Source organism: Echinops telfairi, unplaced genomic scaffold, assembly GCF_000313985.2.
Source record: "Echinops telfairi isolate 266 unplaced genomic scaffold, ASM31398v2 ScPeMD7_3533;HRSCAF=4204_0, whole genome shotgun sequence".
In the NCBI taxonomy this organism is placed as follows: domain Eukaryota; kingdom Metazoa; phylum Chordata; class Mammalia; order Afrosoricida; family Tenrecidae; genus Echinops; species Echinops telfairi.
The window spans coordinates 25506735-25522886 of NW_022107431.1; the positions used below are offsets into that span (position 1 = coordinate 25506735).

General features: G+C 44.8%; 1 protein-coding gene across 1 annotated transcript in view; it reads right to left on the minus strand.

Annotated features, from left to right (window-relative positions):
* The window catches only part of PHACTR2 (phosphatase and actin regulator 2), a 125583-nt gene that overhangs the window by 21656 nt on the left and 87775 nt on the right, over positions 1–16152 (minus strand). The window contains exons 6-10 of the mRNA XM_045294582.1: positions 15600–16125; positions 10349–10545; positions 8586–8742; positions 4197–4252; positions 2593–2600 (exon numbers count right to left, since the gene is read on the minus strand). Of these exons, the coding sequence (XP_045150517.1) occupies positions 2593–2600; positions 4197–4252; positions 8586–8742; positions 10349–10545; positions 15600–16125 (944 nt within the window). The remainder of the gene's footprint in view (positions 1–2592; positions 2601–4196; positions 4253–8585; positions 8743–10348; positions 10546–15599; positions 16126–16152) is intronic.

Below are 16152 nucleotides of genomic sequence, written 5' to 3' on the forward strand. Positions count from 1 at the left end.
ACACACACACACACACACACACACACACACACACACACACACCGGGAATGCTCCCTGGAAGTGAGGATACGGAGGCCTTCTCTCACTTACTTTGGATATGTTGTCAGGAGACCAGTCCTCGGAGACTGACAATGTGTTTGGTTAGGTAGAGGGCCAGTCAAAAAAAAAATAAATAGGAAGACCCTCAAAGAGATGAATCATCAATAGGCGCACACATGACAATGAGGGTGAGAATGAGGCAGCCGGGCAGCATCTCTTTTTGTTGTACACACGGCTATTTTGAGTCCGAGCCCCACTCAGCAGCAGCGAACAACAACATCTCCCAGGGGAACCTCAACAAGTTCGTGGCAAACTCCCACTCTATCCATTTGTCCACCAACCTTTTGAAGCTCCCTCCTATATTTAACAGTCTGGCGGCATTAAAAGACAAAAAGGAAGCAAGGCAGGCATGGCCTGAGAATGATGCGAAGAAAAAGACGTTTGTTCCCTGGTTGCCCATGAAAGCTATTAGCATTGCGGCCATCTGACGCGTGTCTGTTAAAACAGTGGTGGGCTGAGTGTTTTCTGCTGCGAATTGTTTTCCTTGTGTGTCAAGGGAAGGTGACCTACTTAAAAAAAGCCACCCTATCTCACAGCCAGGGTTTGTTGTTTTTCCTCTCTCTTTAAATAGACAATCGTATTTCTTTGGAACAAAAGCTGGAGATTAAATGAACAAACAGCAGAGCGACAGAGAGCCATCTAGAGTCAAGACTGTAAAGGCCATCAGGGCCAGGGAAGGGTGCACACAGTGCATGCTGTGCCTTCCAGTTCCCGGGGACTGCTCACTGGAACACGTGGCATGACGTCGCCAGCTCTTTCCTGCTTGCTTTGGCCGTACCAGAGTCCATCCAGAGATCATAAGCTAGCTATCAGCCTCTCCACACGAGAAATCTGTCCTTTGTTTGCAGGATAACCAGGCTTCCATGAACTCAGAAGGAAGCACAAAAGGTCTGAAGTCAAAGCTGAAGTTGACGGCGGTGTCTCACGCATTCAGGTCCCCAGGAGAGAAGGGGGGGTATAAAAGCCAACACGGCCCCCAAAAGATCAGCGTGTGACACATTTCCTGGTCCGTGAAATGGTTCCTCGAATAATCTAGTTCCCATGCATTTCTGGTTTTGGTTGTCTCGCTGGGCAGGGGAAAAAAATTCAACCAGACCACATTCTCTTTCTCGCGCTGTTTTTCTGGGCGATTCAGCCGGAATCCAATAGGACATCATCTTTGTGTCCTAGGAGGCTCTGGTTTGCATTTGGGCTTACTTAACATGTAATCTCACCGATATTTCCCAGGCACCTAGGATCAAAAGTTACACGCTTTGCTTGTCTGTGGTGTCAAACACAGATGTTGTTTCCATCCCTCCTCAGAAAGTTGAGACACATTTGTTTCTTGCTAGCTAAGCCCTCGTCCCTCCTCGAAACTGGCTCTTTTCCACATTGCTAGCCACCTAACCTCTTTCTTGGGATACGTAAAGTCATATGCCAGTTATGGTCATCCGAGCCGGAAGCAGCCTTCTACACTGCGTGGACAGCGGTGCCTTTCACTGTGGAGAATCTTTTCTTAGAAGCACTCTGTATACAAAGGTCAGAGGTTTGAGCCTGCTTGCTGCTCTGTAGGAGGAAGACGAGACAGTCGGCTTCTGTAATGATGTCCAGCTTCGGAAACCTCAAGAGGCAGCTCTACTCTGCTCCACAAGGTCTCTATGAGTCAGAAATGCCTCAATGGCCAAGGGTGTAGTTTTCTTTTCAAACACAGCTAGACTGCATACAACCATTGCTTTGGGGGCGGTCTTAGTAATCGTAGTGGTCAGTGTAAATACACAATCAGAGAAACATACTCCAAGTAGGGAATCGGGATGAGGCAATCCGCCGTGTGGCCATGACTAGTGCAGTATACTACTCAGAGCGCTGTCCATCTCTGTCCTTCTGTTGCACCTGCTAAGAAGGTTTTTTGCAGCCTTGTTAAACTCCACTGTATACAATTACAGGGAGGTTTAACTGCACGCTAGCCATTCCGAACTCACTGTGGTTAACAGCTGCCTTGACACTCAATAGTGTGCCCCGTGATGTTTCCATCTGTTCACAGTTTTCATATACTAACGCCAGTAACTTAAGACACGACCGGACCTGGGAGGAAAATCAAGTTCAAGAGAACAGCGTGGAGAAACAAAGTGGGAAACTACCAAAAGAACCCCTCATGTACAGAGGACTCTGAATTCATGAGAGAAGCAGATTTTTTAATAAATTTGTATGACATGAATTGAAATTTTTTTTTACCACGATTCTCTTTTTAATTGAGGCATTTATAAAAGCCAGGAAGAAACAGTACCTGACAATAATATGAGGAAATTTGATATATGAGGGGGTACTCCCCCCACCAATAAAACCCTGGAATTTCCCCCCAAAGCTCTGTATTTAAAATTTTTTTTTTTTAACAAAACAACCTTATCACCTTCAAAGTACTCTCCATTACACTGAATACATTTGTCAAATCTGCGATTCTGTTCTTGGGAACAGGTTTCAAACTCATCTATTTGGATGGCTGACGGCGCCTCTCTCATTCTTTTCTCCACCTCTTCTACATCATCAAATCCCTGTCCTTTCATGTCTCTCTGCATTCACAGAAACAAAAAGAAGCCGCCAAGAGTGAGGTCAGGTGAGTAAGGTGTGTGGGGCAAGAGAGGCATGCTGCTTTTTGTCAAACACTGGTGCACTGAGATGACTGGGTGAACAGGAACATTGTCGTGAGGCAAAAACCAGTCCTCTGCCACAAATCAGGCCTTTTTTGTCACACCTGTTACACAGTCTTTCAGAAGCTCTAAATAGAAAGCTTGATTAACAGTCTGATCTGGTGGCACGAACTCTAAATGCACCATCCCCCTCATATCAAAAAAACCAATGAGTATTGTCTTGATCTTTGATATCACTTGGTGAGCTTTTGGGGTGCAAGGTGACAATGGTGTCTTCCACTAGCTCGATTGGTGTTTGCGTTCAGGGGGTAAGAATAGCACGATGTCACGTCATGACCTTGGAAATAAGTCTGGGTTGCTTTGGAGCTGTTCTTTCAAAGCAGGGCACGTTTCCACTTGAGGCACAAATTTTGCAGCGACCCTTCTCATTCCCAAATCTTAGGAAAATTCACTGAACTCCATGATAGTCCAGGTCACTCCCCCATCTCTTTAATGGGCCATTGTCGGTCTTTGAGCACACATGCAAGAATTTTGTCAACATGTTTGTATGCTCGGGAAGTTGACAGACATCCAGAATGAGGTCTATCATCAATTGACATTTCACCATTTTTGAAAAGAGAATCACTCATACACTTGAGTTTTTCCCATTGTGCTGTCCTTGTAAACTGTGTTCAACATCACAACAGTTTCTGCAGCATTTTCCCTGAACAGGAAACACAATTTCATAGCCGCACACTGTTCTCTTAAATTTGCCATCACAAGAAATGAGGTTTGAGAGAAACTGCTTTTATGAAAAAATTCACTGTGACCAAAGAGAACATTCCCAGGTGACGCCACTGGGTGCACTAACTCAGAGCAAGTGCTAGGTGCTCGCCTAGCAGGAAAAATGCACAATTCAAAAGCTCCACCCAGTGGGGCTTTTTTCTATTTATTTTGAGGCTTAGGGGACCCCCTTGTATTTCCTTATGAATCCTCTGACATTTGTTTAAAAGTAGATATTACCATTTTCTCCTGTTTAATATTGGGGTGGAGAAATATATGATCCATGTTTTAATTTTTCTTAAAAATATTGTCATAGACCCTGGCTCTGCTCTGGGAGGTATCAGGTCAAATTCACCCGATGAAACACAAATTTCAGTAAATGATCTTTTAACATACATAAACATCATGCTAGAAATGGGCCATTTCAATCAGTTGTGGATAGGAGCCTTGGTGGCATAGTGCCTACATGTTGGGCTGCTAACCACAAGGTCAGCAGTTCGAAACCACCAGCAACTCCAAGGGAGGAAGATGAGGCCTTCCTGCTGTAAAAAGCCACAGTCTCAGAAACTCACAGAGGTAGGTCTCCACTGTCCTATAGGGACGTTATGAATCAGAATCAACTCAATGACAGTGAGTAATGATGAGATGGACAAACAGCTTCTTCTAGAAGAGGGGCTGCTACTGGGTACCTTGGACAGGCGGACTACTCACGTTTGAGGATATTCCTTTGCTCTAGCTCTTCAGAAGTAGGCCTCTGGCTAAGTCGCCTGTGATGACAGAACAGATACGCACAGGTTACCAACAAGGGCTCCTCACAGGAAGCAGCAAAGCAAAGCACCAATCAAGTTATCGTGGTTTCACCTGCCTCCTCTTTCGTTCTAGACAAGCACAGAGCAATAGTAGAACCTTCTCAAAACTCCCTGCCATCACGCCGACGCTGAGTTATAACGACTCTATAGCACAGGGTAGAACCGCCCCCTGAGTTTCTGAGATGGTAGCTCCTAATGTCAGAGGGCTGCTTTTAAGTTTTTAAAGCTCCACGTGCTACACATTAAACTAGAATGTAGAACATTATTTTTATGAACTATTTTATGCCAATGAATGGAGTTTGCCCATCAAACTATGGCCCTAAGTTTTCAAATCTGATAAACCAATTTTCTGAGGTAATTGATTATGTCTAGGAAGTATCTGTGTTGCAGCCCCTATCTGGTTTTATATATATATAAATAATATATATATATAATATAATATATAATATATATATAATCACATAAACATACATGTATAGATGCTTACAGATACATAATACATGCACACTCATATACACCTTCCTAAACATATGGATATATATCTACCTATATGACCACATACATATTTTGTTGGTTGTTATTGTTGTTACAAAATTGTATGGCTTACTATTTCCCAAAATTGTCCATGTCCTTCCATGCTTCTTAGCACCTTCATTTACCTTGAATATAGTGTGCAAATTTCATTCAGATTGGGTATTGTCTTTCCCATCACTAAATTTGGACATGTTCAGCAATAATACTTGCACAACATAATGAGACATATTCAATGCCACTGAATTGTATACGTGAAAGTGGTTGAACTGGTGCATATGTTGCTATAGAGGTATTTTAACTATAATGAAACAAAACAACTCTGCCAAAGTTCTTACATCAGATTTTCTTAGAAAGATGAGCTGCATATTTAGGGCAACTGGAGTGGTGGGATTCTAATACGGCACCCAGACCAAAGAGGAGCTGTAGTTGGACAGTTACTTCCGGGGTGCTTAGTCTCCTCCCATCATCTGCCCTCACCCATGCCCTCCTTCTCTGGCTGGGCGTCTTCTCTAAGGCACCCTGAGGAAGCATGAGGACCCATGGCTCTCACCCGGTGTGCCACATGGTCAGCTCCTCCCAAGTCTGCATTAGTCTCTTGTGTTCAAACATTCCGTTTGTTATAACTTGTCAAGACTATAAATAGCTTTGTCATAAACATCTTTGTGGAACAGAGCCCCCTCGGAATTATTTCCTTCTTTTATAGTCTTCCAAATGAAAGTACCATGCAAGGAAATGGATGACTTTAAAATCCTTGCTTTTTTTCTGTATTGTGAAATTGTTGTTAGTTGCTAACGAATCTGCTGTGACTCACGGTGACACCATCTATGGATAAGCGACTAAAATGTTGCCTGGCCCTGTGCCATCTCCCTAATTGTTGATACTTTGAGCTCATTGCTATGGCTACCGCATTCATCGCAATTTGGAAATAGTAAGGGAGAACAATGTATACATGTCCCATTTTCCAGAAAGGTGTCAACATGAGGTTACAGTTTTGGAAGGTATGAAATGAACTTTGATGAGAATTTGCTATGCAGCAGGCACTAAAATGCCTTAAATATATCATCTCGCTTAATCTCCCAAGTCCTTGGGCTAGTTAGCTCCATTTTGCATGGGCCCAAATAAAAGCTCTATCTTGCTCTCTCGTATCCACTGTGTCGCTCTCTCTCTCTTTTTTTTTTTTTTTTTGTTTCTCTGTCTTTTGGATCACCCACTAGAACCCCAAACCCGATGCCACAAGCTCCTCTTCCTGTTCTGGGGGGTTGTTTGTGTTTTGGTTTGCTCAGAGTGAACGTGATGCTTACACATAGTTTCACTTTATAGAATTAGTTCACGATGCATGCCCTGACTTAAAAAAGTAATCTCTTACGCTTTCTAGATACCAAGTATCCATGCTATCCACGCATCTTCATGCTACCCACCTGTCTGATGCACTAGCTAACTATATATTTTTTCATTGAAAAAAAGGTCTACTCTCTTAGTCATACAGTCTATCAATTCCAGAAATAATATTTTAGGGCCTCCAGTGAAATTAACAGTTGCATATTTAAAACAGAGTTGTTGCTACTATTGTAGATGTGTTTCCCCCAAGAACCAACAGGGAGAAAGCTGTCCCCGGAGTAGGCCCCTTGAATTTGCACTTCTAACCTTCTACACTGTCAGAAAATAGATCTCTGTTTTTTAAACTTGAGGTATTTCTGTTCCAGCAGCACTAGATATCTAGGAAGGAGCCTGGTGGTCTAGTGGTTACGAGTTGGGCTACGATCCCCAGAGTCAGCAGTTCAAAACCACCAGAAGCTCCTTAAGAGAAAGACTGTAAATAGTTACAGACTTGAAAATCCTCGGGGGGTCGTTATGAGTTACTTTGACTCCATGGCAGTGAGTTTGATTTTGGTGAGCTCTCTAGGCCACTCATTTCCAGGAGAGGAAAACACAACACCCCGAAGCATATACTCTCCTACACAGTGTTATTAGTACAAACTAGGAGACAATAGGAAAGAAGGTTGGCTGGGAGCTCAGGGACCAAGGTTCTAGGGCTGGTGATGCTAAGTAACTCCAGGTCCTTGAGAACTGTCCTCCTGTCTCTGATTGCTGCTTTCTCCCGCACTTTTATTTGTAAGATGGCAAGTTAGGACTATAAGCTCTTTCCAGCCTCAACTGTACCCTCTGAGCTGCATCAACTTCTGTTAGCTTATTTTCTGATGCAGTTTATGCTCAAAGTTTAGGGATGAGGTAAGAGGACTTGAGAGAAGAGCCCATCATTGGTGTAACCCTTAGAGTGTTTCTTCCAGAGTCCTGGAGGAGTCTGGAGCTTGGAAACCCACAAACCTGTTCTAAAATGCCAAACATTTACCAATGTAAGTTGAGCATTTTCTGCTAGATGTCAGAACTGCTGTCTCAGAATTTTCTGCACATCTCAGCCATAAGAAGATCTCTTAAGGCTTTCCTGTGGAAAAAACTATCAGTGGATTCTAGAACCCCAGCTACACTAATCCTATGGTTACATCGCAACCTCAGATGTCTTCCTTTTCCAAGCTAGGAGAGGAATTTCTACCGACTTCCAAATCCCGTTCGTTCTGGTAGTCCAGATTGTTCCCAGTCCTCAATGTAAGACCCTGTTGTTTACGGAGGGCGAGAGAAGTCAGTAGAATAACTGATAATTAAATGTGCCTCCGTTTATGGTTATACATTAAAGTGATTTCAACATGAATTAAATTCCTTTTATTAAACAAAGAGTGGTGCAGATGGTAAGCAGGCTCAGGTGCTAAGCCAAGGTTGGCAGGTTTGAAAGGTTGACGTTCAAGCCCACCCAGAGGTGCCTTGGAGTAAAGGTCTGGCAATCCCCTTCTCAAACCCCAGCCACTGAAAACCACACGGGCGCAGGTCTGCTCTGACATAAGTGCAGTCACCACGAAAATGGTGCCAGCTTGATGGCACTGTTTCCTGGCAGTTCAATGGATCCTGGAGTGAGTACAGGAAAAAGCAGAAATACTACGCAATGGCTGGGCACCGGACGAGAAGCCAGACAAGCCATTTCCTTGAAGGTAAAACAGAAAGTTGCCTGGCTTGGATGGAGGCAGGCCAAGGAGCTAAATAGTATTTCTACAGTCTCACAATTCTTCTGGCACAAGTGAGTCCACAGTTCAAGCCAGAAGTCTGCACATGTTGGGCCACAGGATAAATTCAGCCTGCCGTCGGTTGTGGTAAATAAAGTTTTATTGGCACACAGCCGTGTTCGTTCATTCATGCACTGTTTATGAGTGTTTTCACGCTGTCATGGCAGAGCCGAGGAGTTGCCACAGAAATTGTCTGGTCCTCAAAGCCTAAATATTTACTCACTGGCCCTTTCCAGAGAAAAGTCTGCCAACCCTTGGCTTAGGCTTTGGAAAAGCACAGGTTTGTCAAGGGGTTTACCATCCAGGACCAGCTTCCTAGGCCCTAAGTGCAGCCCAGCATGTGGAAATCACAGTTTTTTTCACTTAGGTCGGGAACTTTAAGGGGGTCGGTGGTTGTAGTGGGTCATGTCTTGGGCTGCTAACTGCAAAATCAGAAGTTCGGACCCTACTAGCTGCTCTGCTGGAAAAAGAGGAGGCCTTCTTGTCCCCTCCAGATGTACAGTCTTGAAACCTACGGAGGCAGGTCTCCTCTGTGCTATGGGGAACCACCGGCTGGCAGAGTTTGCTCCTCTGGGTGTTTTGAAAGAGCGGGGATACAGGAACATTTGAACGAGTTAGTCCTCTGCGACCACTTCAGCACTTACCTGACTAGCTTGGTTCCAATTTGCTGTCGGATTTCTTGCCTCTCTTCTTCGGATGTCCGCTGCAAGATATTCTTGTCCTCCAATTCTTTCTTCGACGGTCTGTTGCCAAGCTTGATAGCAAGAGTATCCCTTCGCCGGATTTTACTGGCCAGAGCACCTGAAGATGGCAACAGGCGGACACGCAGAGAAAGTGGCCTTTAGGAAGTGGCACTTGGGTTGTAAGTGACAGGGACTTTCAACAGAGGCCCAGACCAAATTCTTTCTCCAAGAATTTTAGCGAGTGAGTGGAATTTTAAGTAACCTGGGTGGGGGTGGGCAAGTTTTGAGTTGGATATAGTTCATTTTGAGAAGAACAGAAAGCTAGCTTTTTTTTTTTTTTTCTTTTCCCCCTCAGTTCTGGAAAATGCTGGGCACCATGAAAACCCTTGCAATGACCACACTTCATCATCTATCCGGGAAGGGGCAGTAATCTTTATGTTGCTGAACTGGAGTATGCTAGAAATTACCAGTTGTATAATGCTTTTTCTTTCTTTTCAAATTTTAAAAACTGGATGCTCTTACTTATAATCAATCCTTTTCATCTCCTACCAGGCTGGCAAAAAAGTCTACACTTGAGATCAGTGTGTTAACCCTCATTTACCCAGGATTCCTACAGGCACAATAATAGATGGATGACAATGGTGGATTGTTTCGTGTTTCTCAGTAAAAGTAGGAGGAATTTGACAAAAGGTTGCTAGATCACTAAATCTAGTCATCACTTTTCATAACCTATAAATTCAAACTCATAGGGAATCTTTCTCAAGTGATGCTGGCTTCTCATTAGTTAGTAAAGCAAAGCAAAAAGGAAAAGAATTTTTCTATTCTCTGAACAAATGAGTCTCTTTTTCTACTTTACAATCATTACTTCTTAGGAGGCATACGTCTCACTCCTTGTGGGTCAGGACTAATCTTGAAAGGCAGCGGTCATTTTGACGCCCTTCTCCGTCCACTCTCTGTCGTCTGCTATTGCATCGATTTGGACTCACAGCGACCCTGAAGACCAGGCAGAGAAAGCGGTCCTATAGGGTTTCGTAGGCTGTAAATCCTATGGGAGCAGACTGCCTCGCCTTTTCACTCGAGGAGCTGCCGCTGGGTTTGAACTGCCTTTTGGTACAGAGCTGGGCGCCTAACCATTGAGCCGCTGTGCTCTTTCCCTGCCCTTGAAGCCCCGGCCTGAATGTGAAGGCCGCTCTCCAACACCTCTAGTGAGCCATCCAATGATGCCTGCACTGCCGCCCTTCTTTCAAGAAGGATCCCAGGAGATGGGGCTCTCTTTGCTGCTTCTGAGAAAGGCCGGTCACGAGAACTTCGGTGCTTATACAGATATACACTTGTCCATTTCTTTCATAGATTTCACCCACCTGATAGAATTATCCAGAATGGCTGTGATCAGACTATAGCCACTCCCCCTCAACCAAAACAAAACAATACCCAGCCATTGAGGGGACCCAGAGAGACTAGACATATTTCTAATTTGAGAAAGAAGATGAGAGTAAAAAGAACACTGGATATCTACTTGTTGCCACCCACCGAAACAAACCCAAACAATCCATGCCTATTTCTAAGTCACAACTCTTCTACCGCATAAGGAGAACAGCTAACTTATGCTTCACTTGGAGGTACCCAACCAAGGTGTCAAGTCCAGTCTGGAACCCAGAATTGCACCTAGACCTTGGTTGCTTTTGCTCACCACTTGTCTTCATACCCTGGAAAATCAGTCTTACTTTCTCCACTGCCATCGTCATCCTCATCCTCATCGTCATCTGTGTACAAAATCGGCCCATCGGAATCAGAGTCATTGGCCTGGTGTTCCCTTTGGCCTTCATCCTCTGGGGCGCTGAAGGATTCGGAAGATTCGCCCATCATCCCAGGAACCAGGAGCTGAGGTGCTGCCTTTCCCAGCTCATCCTTGGTTGTGAAACTGTAAAAGGCACAAGATAGACAACGTTGTGCAGCTCAGTACAACTCTCATGGGACTTGTGCCAACCCACATGATGGAGCTCTAATTCCTTAGGTACCTTCAGTCTAGGGACAGCAGAAGGCAGCCACAGGCCAGCTAAGGTCCTGGAAACAGATGAGTGAGGCTGTCTAGTACCAGATCCTCACAGGTTTTAGATGCTCCACTTGTCAAATGCAGAGGCTGGACTAGCTGATGCCTAGTAACATATGTAGTGCAAGAGTGTGGCACACTATATTTTGCGAATTGTATTTTTTTCAAAGCCATGGGGGTTTAGTGGAAAGAACAGTGAGCTAGAAGATTTGCAATATTTGACTTGGTCTCCTAATTATCCTTCAAGTCTCAGGAATGTTTCAGCTCCTTCAGGAATGCTTCAGTCTAGTTGACTGCCCCACCTCTTGGCTCCCATGGTGACCCGTACACAAGGCACGCAGAGGACCTAGTGCTGTCCGCCAACCACCTACTACTGGCTATCAGGCGGGCCTGCTACTCTCCCTGTCCAAAACACAGAACAAATAAAAAATAAAAAGAACAACCAAAGATTGTCATTGGCTAATCAGAATAGGTAAACTTTGTCAGAATAGGAGGTTTAAAAAATTCTATGGATTTAGAAGCTTCAGTGCTCTCTAAATTCTCTACTTTTCACTTATTGGAAAAAGGCAATAGTCTAAATTCTTGCTCTGAAAGAAGGAAATAGGACATTTCATGTTAAATAAAACATATGCTTTCATGGGGGGAAAAAACCATTACCACAGTGTGGATTTTTTCTTTTTTGTCAATTGCCATGGGCCAACTAGGCCTTTCTTGCTTGAATAGTCTGCCCAGTGGGGTGACCACAGCACCTTCATAAGATTCGCCATTCATAACATACTCTGGTTAACAGAACAGAAGATTGTTGAGTGTTGAACCTCTGTATTAATCCTTAATTTATTATGAGATTGATCATAATTTTTCCTTTACGATATTTTACAGTTTCCTGAGTTCCGCCTAATTCCCCGCTTATACATGCTGCACAGGATGAGGGTGAGGTGCCAAGGTGGTCCAGTTGTAGACTCCTCTCCATCCTTGAGGGAGCCTAGGTATGATTTCTGGCCAATGCACCTCCCGCACAGCCACCACCTGTCTTATTGGTGGAGGCCTGGTCTTGCTACCAAGCACAACAGATTTTAGTGGAGCTCCCAGACTAAGACAGAGTAGAAGAGAATCAATTGGTCAAAACCCTATGGACTACAATGGTCCAATCCTCGTTATCATGGACTGGCACAGCACTGGGCAGCCTAGTATTCCACTATGAGCTAACTGGCTGGTTCTCCTGGGTTTTGGCCAACTCAACAGCAGCTAATAGCCATAAGAGTCATAGGAGTGGAGAGGTCACAGTTCACAGAACCGAGGAAGGTCTTGTGTGTTACCATTCAAAGTGGGCATTCTAATCAGGAACTCAGATTTTAGACTCTTAGTCCATCTATTGAGTATGCATGTGTATATATATGTATATATAGTTGCTGTAGATATATGCATGTATATGTATACGCTTATTAATTCCTATCCCACCTTATGCCAGACACAGCCTTATTTATGCAGCTGACAATGAACAGAAATCTACTAAATCATTTATCTCTCATGAAATGCGAATAGAAGTGTGGGTTTTTACACATAGTCACTTGTCCTCTTTAAAGTTTTGATCTTTATGTCCCAAATAGAAACCTCTTTATATAATGACAGATTTTCACACACCGGCTGAGTAAACATTACCGAGGGAGAGTTCTAAGTAAAGCAAGTGACTGCGATCCAAAAATTTCTAATCCAAATACCCACTTAAAAGAGGAATAGAAATTGGAGGAAAATTTGAGAGATGACTTATTCCGGGCTCATTCATTCAAGAGCAAACACATGCCACTCCTCTGGGGCGGACTGTAATTTAAAGGGCTCTTTTGAAGAATATCCAGAGAAGAACAGCCCAAGGGCCTCTTCTGGGAAGGCAGTATAGTGGCCTCGATGGAGAGGGGGGTCTTTTACAATGTCTGATGGCTGAGAAGCTCCCCGTGATCGCAGACCCATGGAAAGGGAGAGTGCCGCTCACCCCTCGTCTGACCAGCCTTCACAGACTTGCCTGAAGGCTGTGTGGGGCAAAGGCCATGGCACAGTGCTGGTGGTGCGGCGGTGAGGGCACTTGAATGTTAACTGAAAGCCCAATGGTTCGAATCCAGCAGCTGTTCAGTGGGAGAAAGGAGAGGCAGTCTGCTTCCAGGCACTTACACAGTCATGGAAACCCTGTGGGGTAGTTCTGCTTTGTCCCACAGGGCCATCAGAATCAGAATGGGTTCGTGGTCGCAAGAGGCAGCACAGGGCACAGTGTGGTCTCGTCCTCCCCTTCAAGATTTGTGGGGATGAGCTGAACACGTAAGTCACTATTGGGCTTAAGGCTTTACCGAGGAAGCACTGTGTGTAGACCACGTGCTTGGGTATCCTGAATGATACACCCATGCTCTGAATCTGTGTCCCTAAATGAAGACCTTGTTTTTTATAGATCCTTCAAATTTATACTGTTAGTTCGGAACTTGGCTCTCATCTTTCTCACTTAAGATTTCTGGGAAAGTTTGACAATATTTTGTGTCCTTGATGCTCAGCAGGCTGGTCAGCACACCAATGGTGAGCTAAGCATACTCGTAGAAGCACACGTGGAAAGACTACTCAGTTCTAAAGGCTGAACACCACTGAGATGCTGGCAATGACCTCTGCCATGTGCTGGAAGAATTAGGGTCACCACGACCATTTACTTCATTATCTTCATTCTCTGTATTTTTATATTCTGAGGTCAAACTTAAAGAAAATGATTCATAATTTGATTTTTATTTGTTTATCTCTCCCTTGCTTTCCTTCAAATGATAGCCTTTAAAATTATTTTTTAAAGAAACAAAAGAAAAGAATAGGGGAAGATGTAGAAGTAACTGCCTTAGAAAATTAATAAAATTCTTCAGATCATGGAATTTGAACAGTTTTGGGTAAATTATGTGACCTCTCTCAGCATGAGTTTTCCCATCCGTAAACAGGGATAATATAGTAATCCTTTTAGAGAAGACCCCAAACTCACTGTTATTGAGTTGATTCTGACTTACCAACCACATAGGAGAGAACAGAACTGCCCTTAAATCTTTATGCGAGTAGGAACCATAAATCATTATGGGAGTGGGAAACCTCATCTTTATGGGAGTGGGAAGCCTCATCTTTCTCTTGGTGGTTTTGAACTACTGACCTTGTGGTTAGCAGCCTAACATATAAACTACTCCACCACCAGGGCTCCTCCTTAAGACCATGTGAACTAAATGTTAACAGCTAACGGTGCCTCATTTCTGACATTAAGGAACTATTCTATGCTGCTTATTATTATCAGCTATGAAATAATTAAGGTGGAAAATATTTTATTCTTGGTCAAAATTAGCCAAGGTCTTCATTAAACAAATAGTCTCACCAGGCAAATATTTTGCTTAAAATACTTGTCATATTAAATGACCACACTTACTTGACTAGGATTTATTCTTAGGAAGAGGTGAGAAGCAGCAAGCCTTCACCAAATCGAATTGATGATGATGATGATTATTATTATTATTATTATTATTATTATTATTATCTGTTCCAGGAGCCCTCCCTTCAGACCTGGAGTGTAGGAGACCCAACACAACTTAGTGATCTGCAAGTAGAAATTTTATCAAACACTGTGCGAATTAGATGATGGAAACAGAGGAGAATGAGGGGTCCAGGGACAAATCTCAGATTTCTGGGAAGGGTACGGGACCTGGATGGTAGAAGGGAACATCAAGGTCCTTGGCCCATTTTGTTTGTGTTAGTGTTTCTACCAAGACAACTCGACCATTATCTCTTACCTTACATTACACTCTCTTTATAGAATCCTGGAGCAGGGCTGTTGCAGTCAGAATACTGGTCCCATTATCCCGAAACTGGCTGATTTTTCCTATAACTCCTTAGCTCACTCTATATTTCTTCTCTATGGCATACAAGACTATTGGCTCTTAGATACAATGGCTAGCTACTATGAAGTCTGCCCTTGACTCATGGTCACCCCAGGCAACATGGAATGAAATACTGCCCAGTCCTGCGCCACCCCATGGCTGGTTGTGAATCAGACAGCTGTGACCTACAGGTGATAGCTGACTGGTTTCAGGAGTTGATCAGCAGGCTCTTCTTCCTAGTCCTTCCTAGACTGAAAGCTTCATTGAAACATATATAGCATCCTAGCAACATGCAAGTCTCCATTCACTGTCAGACTGTTGGTGTTTGCACATGAAGGGGGTTGGTTAGGCATCAAAGGGGGGTGGTGTCTCCCACCTGGAAGGTCAGAATTCCCTGTACCACATTGCTCCCTCCAGTAATCAAATACAGAGAGGTCATAAGACCAGTGGCTAGTCCAATCCCACGGGTGGATAAAATGGGATGTCCGAGCAAGAACCGCATCTTCACCAAAGCAATGACATTTGAACTAAGGAAACGAGGAAGCATGTACCGAGAGACCCGAGAGGCTGGAGGGGGGAAACAAAGTCAGCATTCGAAAAGCTTCTTTCCCTTTTGTTCCAGGGGAAGGGGAAGTGAAGTGGCTTGTTGAAAGGAAGGTGGGCAGGCGTGGGAAGGTATTCAGGATGCAGAGTACAGATCTGAAGTGGCCCCAATATGGGCAAGCAGGGAAGTGGCCAGGGACAAGAAAAGGGCTGCTGGACCATGCGAGGCAGGCTGGGTGTGTCCTTGAAAACAACGGAACCAGAGGACGGCTTCTCCGTGTTTTCAATGCCACTTGGCTGGGAGAGACGGCTGCGCCCGGGGGGACACATGGTGGGATTACACGTGTGTCTCCCTAATGTTCACTAGGTTCAAGAATACAGGAACACCATGGAGGCGCCAGTGGTTCCAACCCAGTGGTGTGGCGATCTTGGTGCTCAGCTGCATCTATGTGGGATGCAGATGGAACAGGGGGTGGGGGATGAGGGGCATGGAGTCCTCCGACTCACCCGCTCTCATTCTCTAGGCTGATACTGAAGCCTGTGCCCGAGTGGAGAGTGGCTGTCTCTTCAGTCCAAAGAAGCTGACTTGGGTCTAAGGCAGAGGCAGGCAGGTCAGCCCCGTTGCTGACCAGGACAATAGGCGTATTGGAGGGAGTAGCACACAGGTCCTCAGGGGGCAGAGCAGGGGCTGGGGGAGGCGGTGGTGGAGCCAACGGGGGTGGAGGGACCACCGACTTGGATTTGCCTGTGGTCTGCTCCTCAGCCCCGGGGACAGTCTGGTCAGGTTTGCGACTCTCCGCTCTGGTCTCTGAAGGATCTCCTTTAAGATCGGAAGGCCCCGGGGTGGCCACCTCGGAGGACGATCGGGAGGCTGCCTGCTTGCCAGCTTTCTTCTTGCCCTTGGTGACGCCTGCTGCCCCTGGTTTGCCAGTACCCATCTCCCTGGAAGCTTTGGGGCGAGAGGAGGTGGATGACGCAGAGGGAGGACTGCACGCTTTGGAGCCAGCTGTCTTTTTTGAATGAGAGGAACCAGCTAAAACAAATGAGAGAGATTTTATGT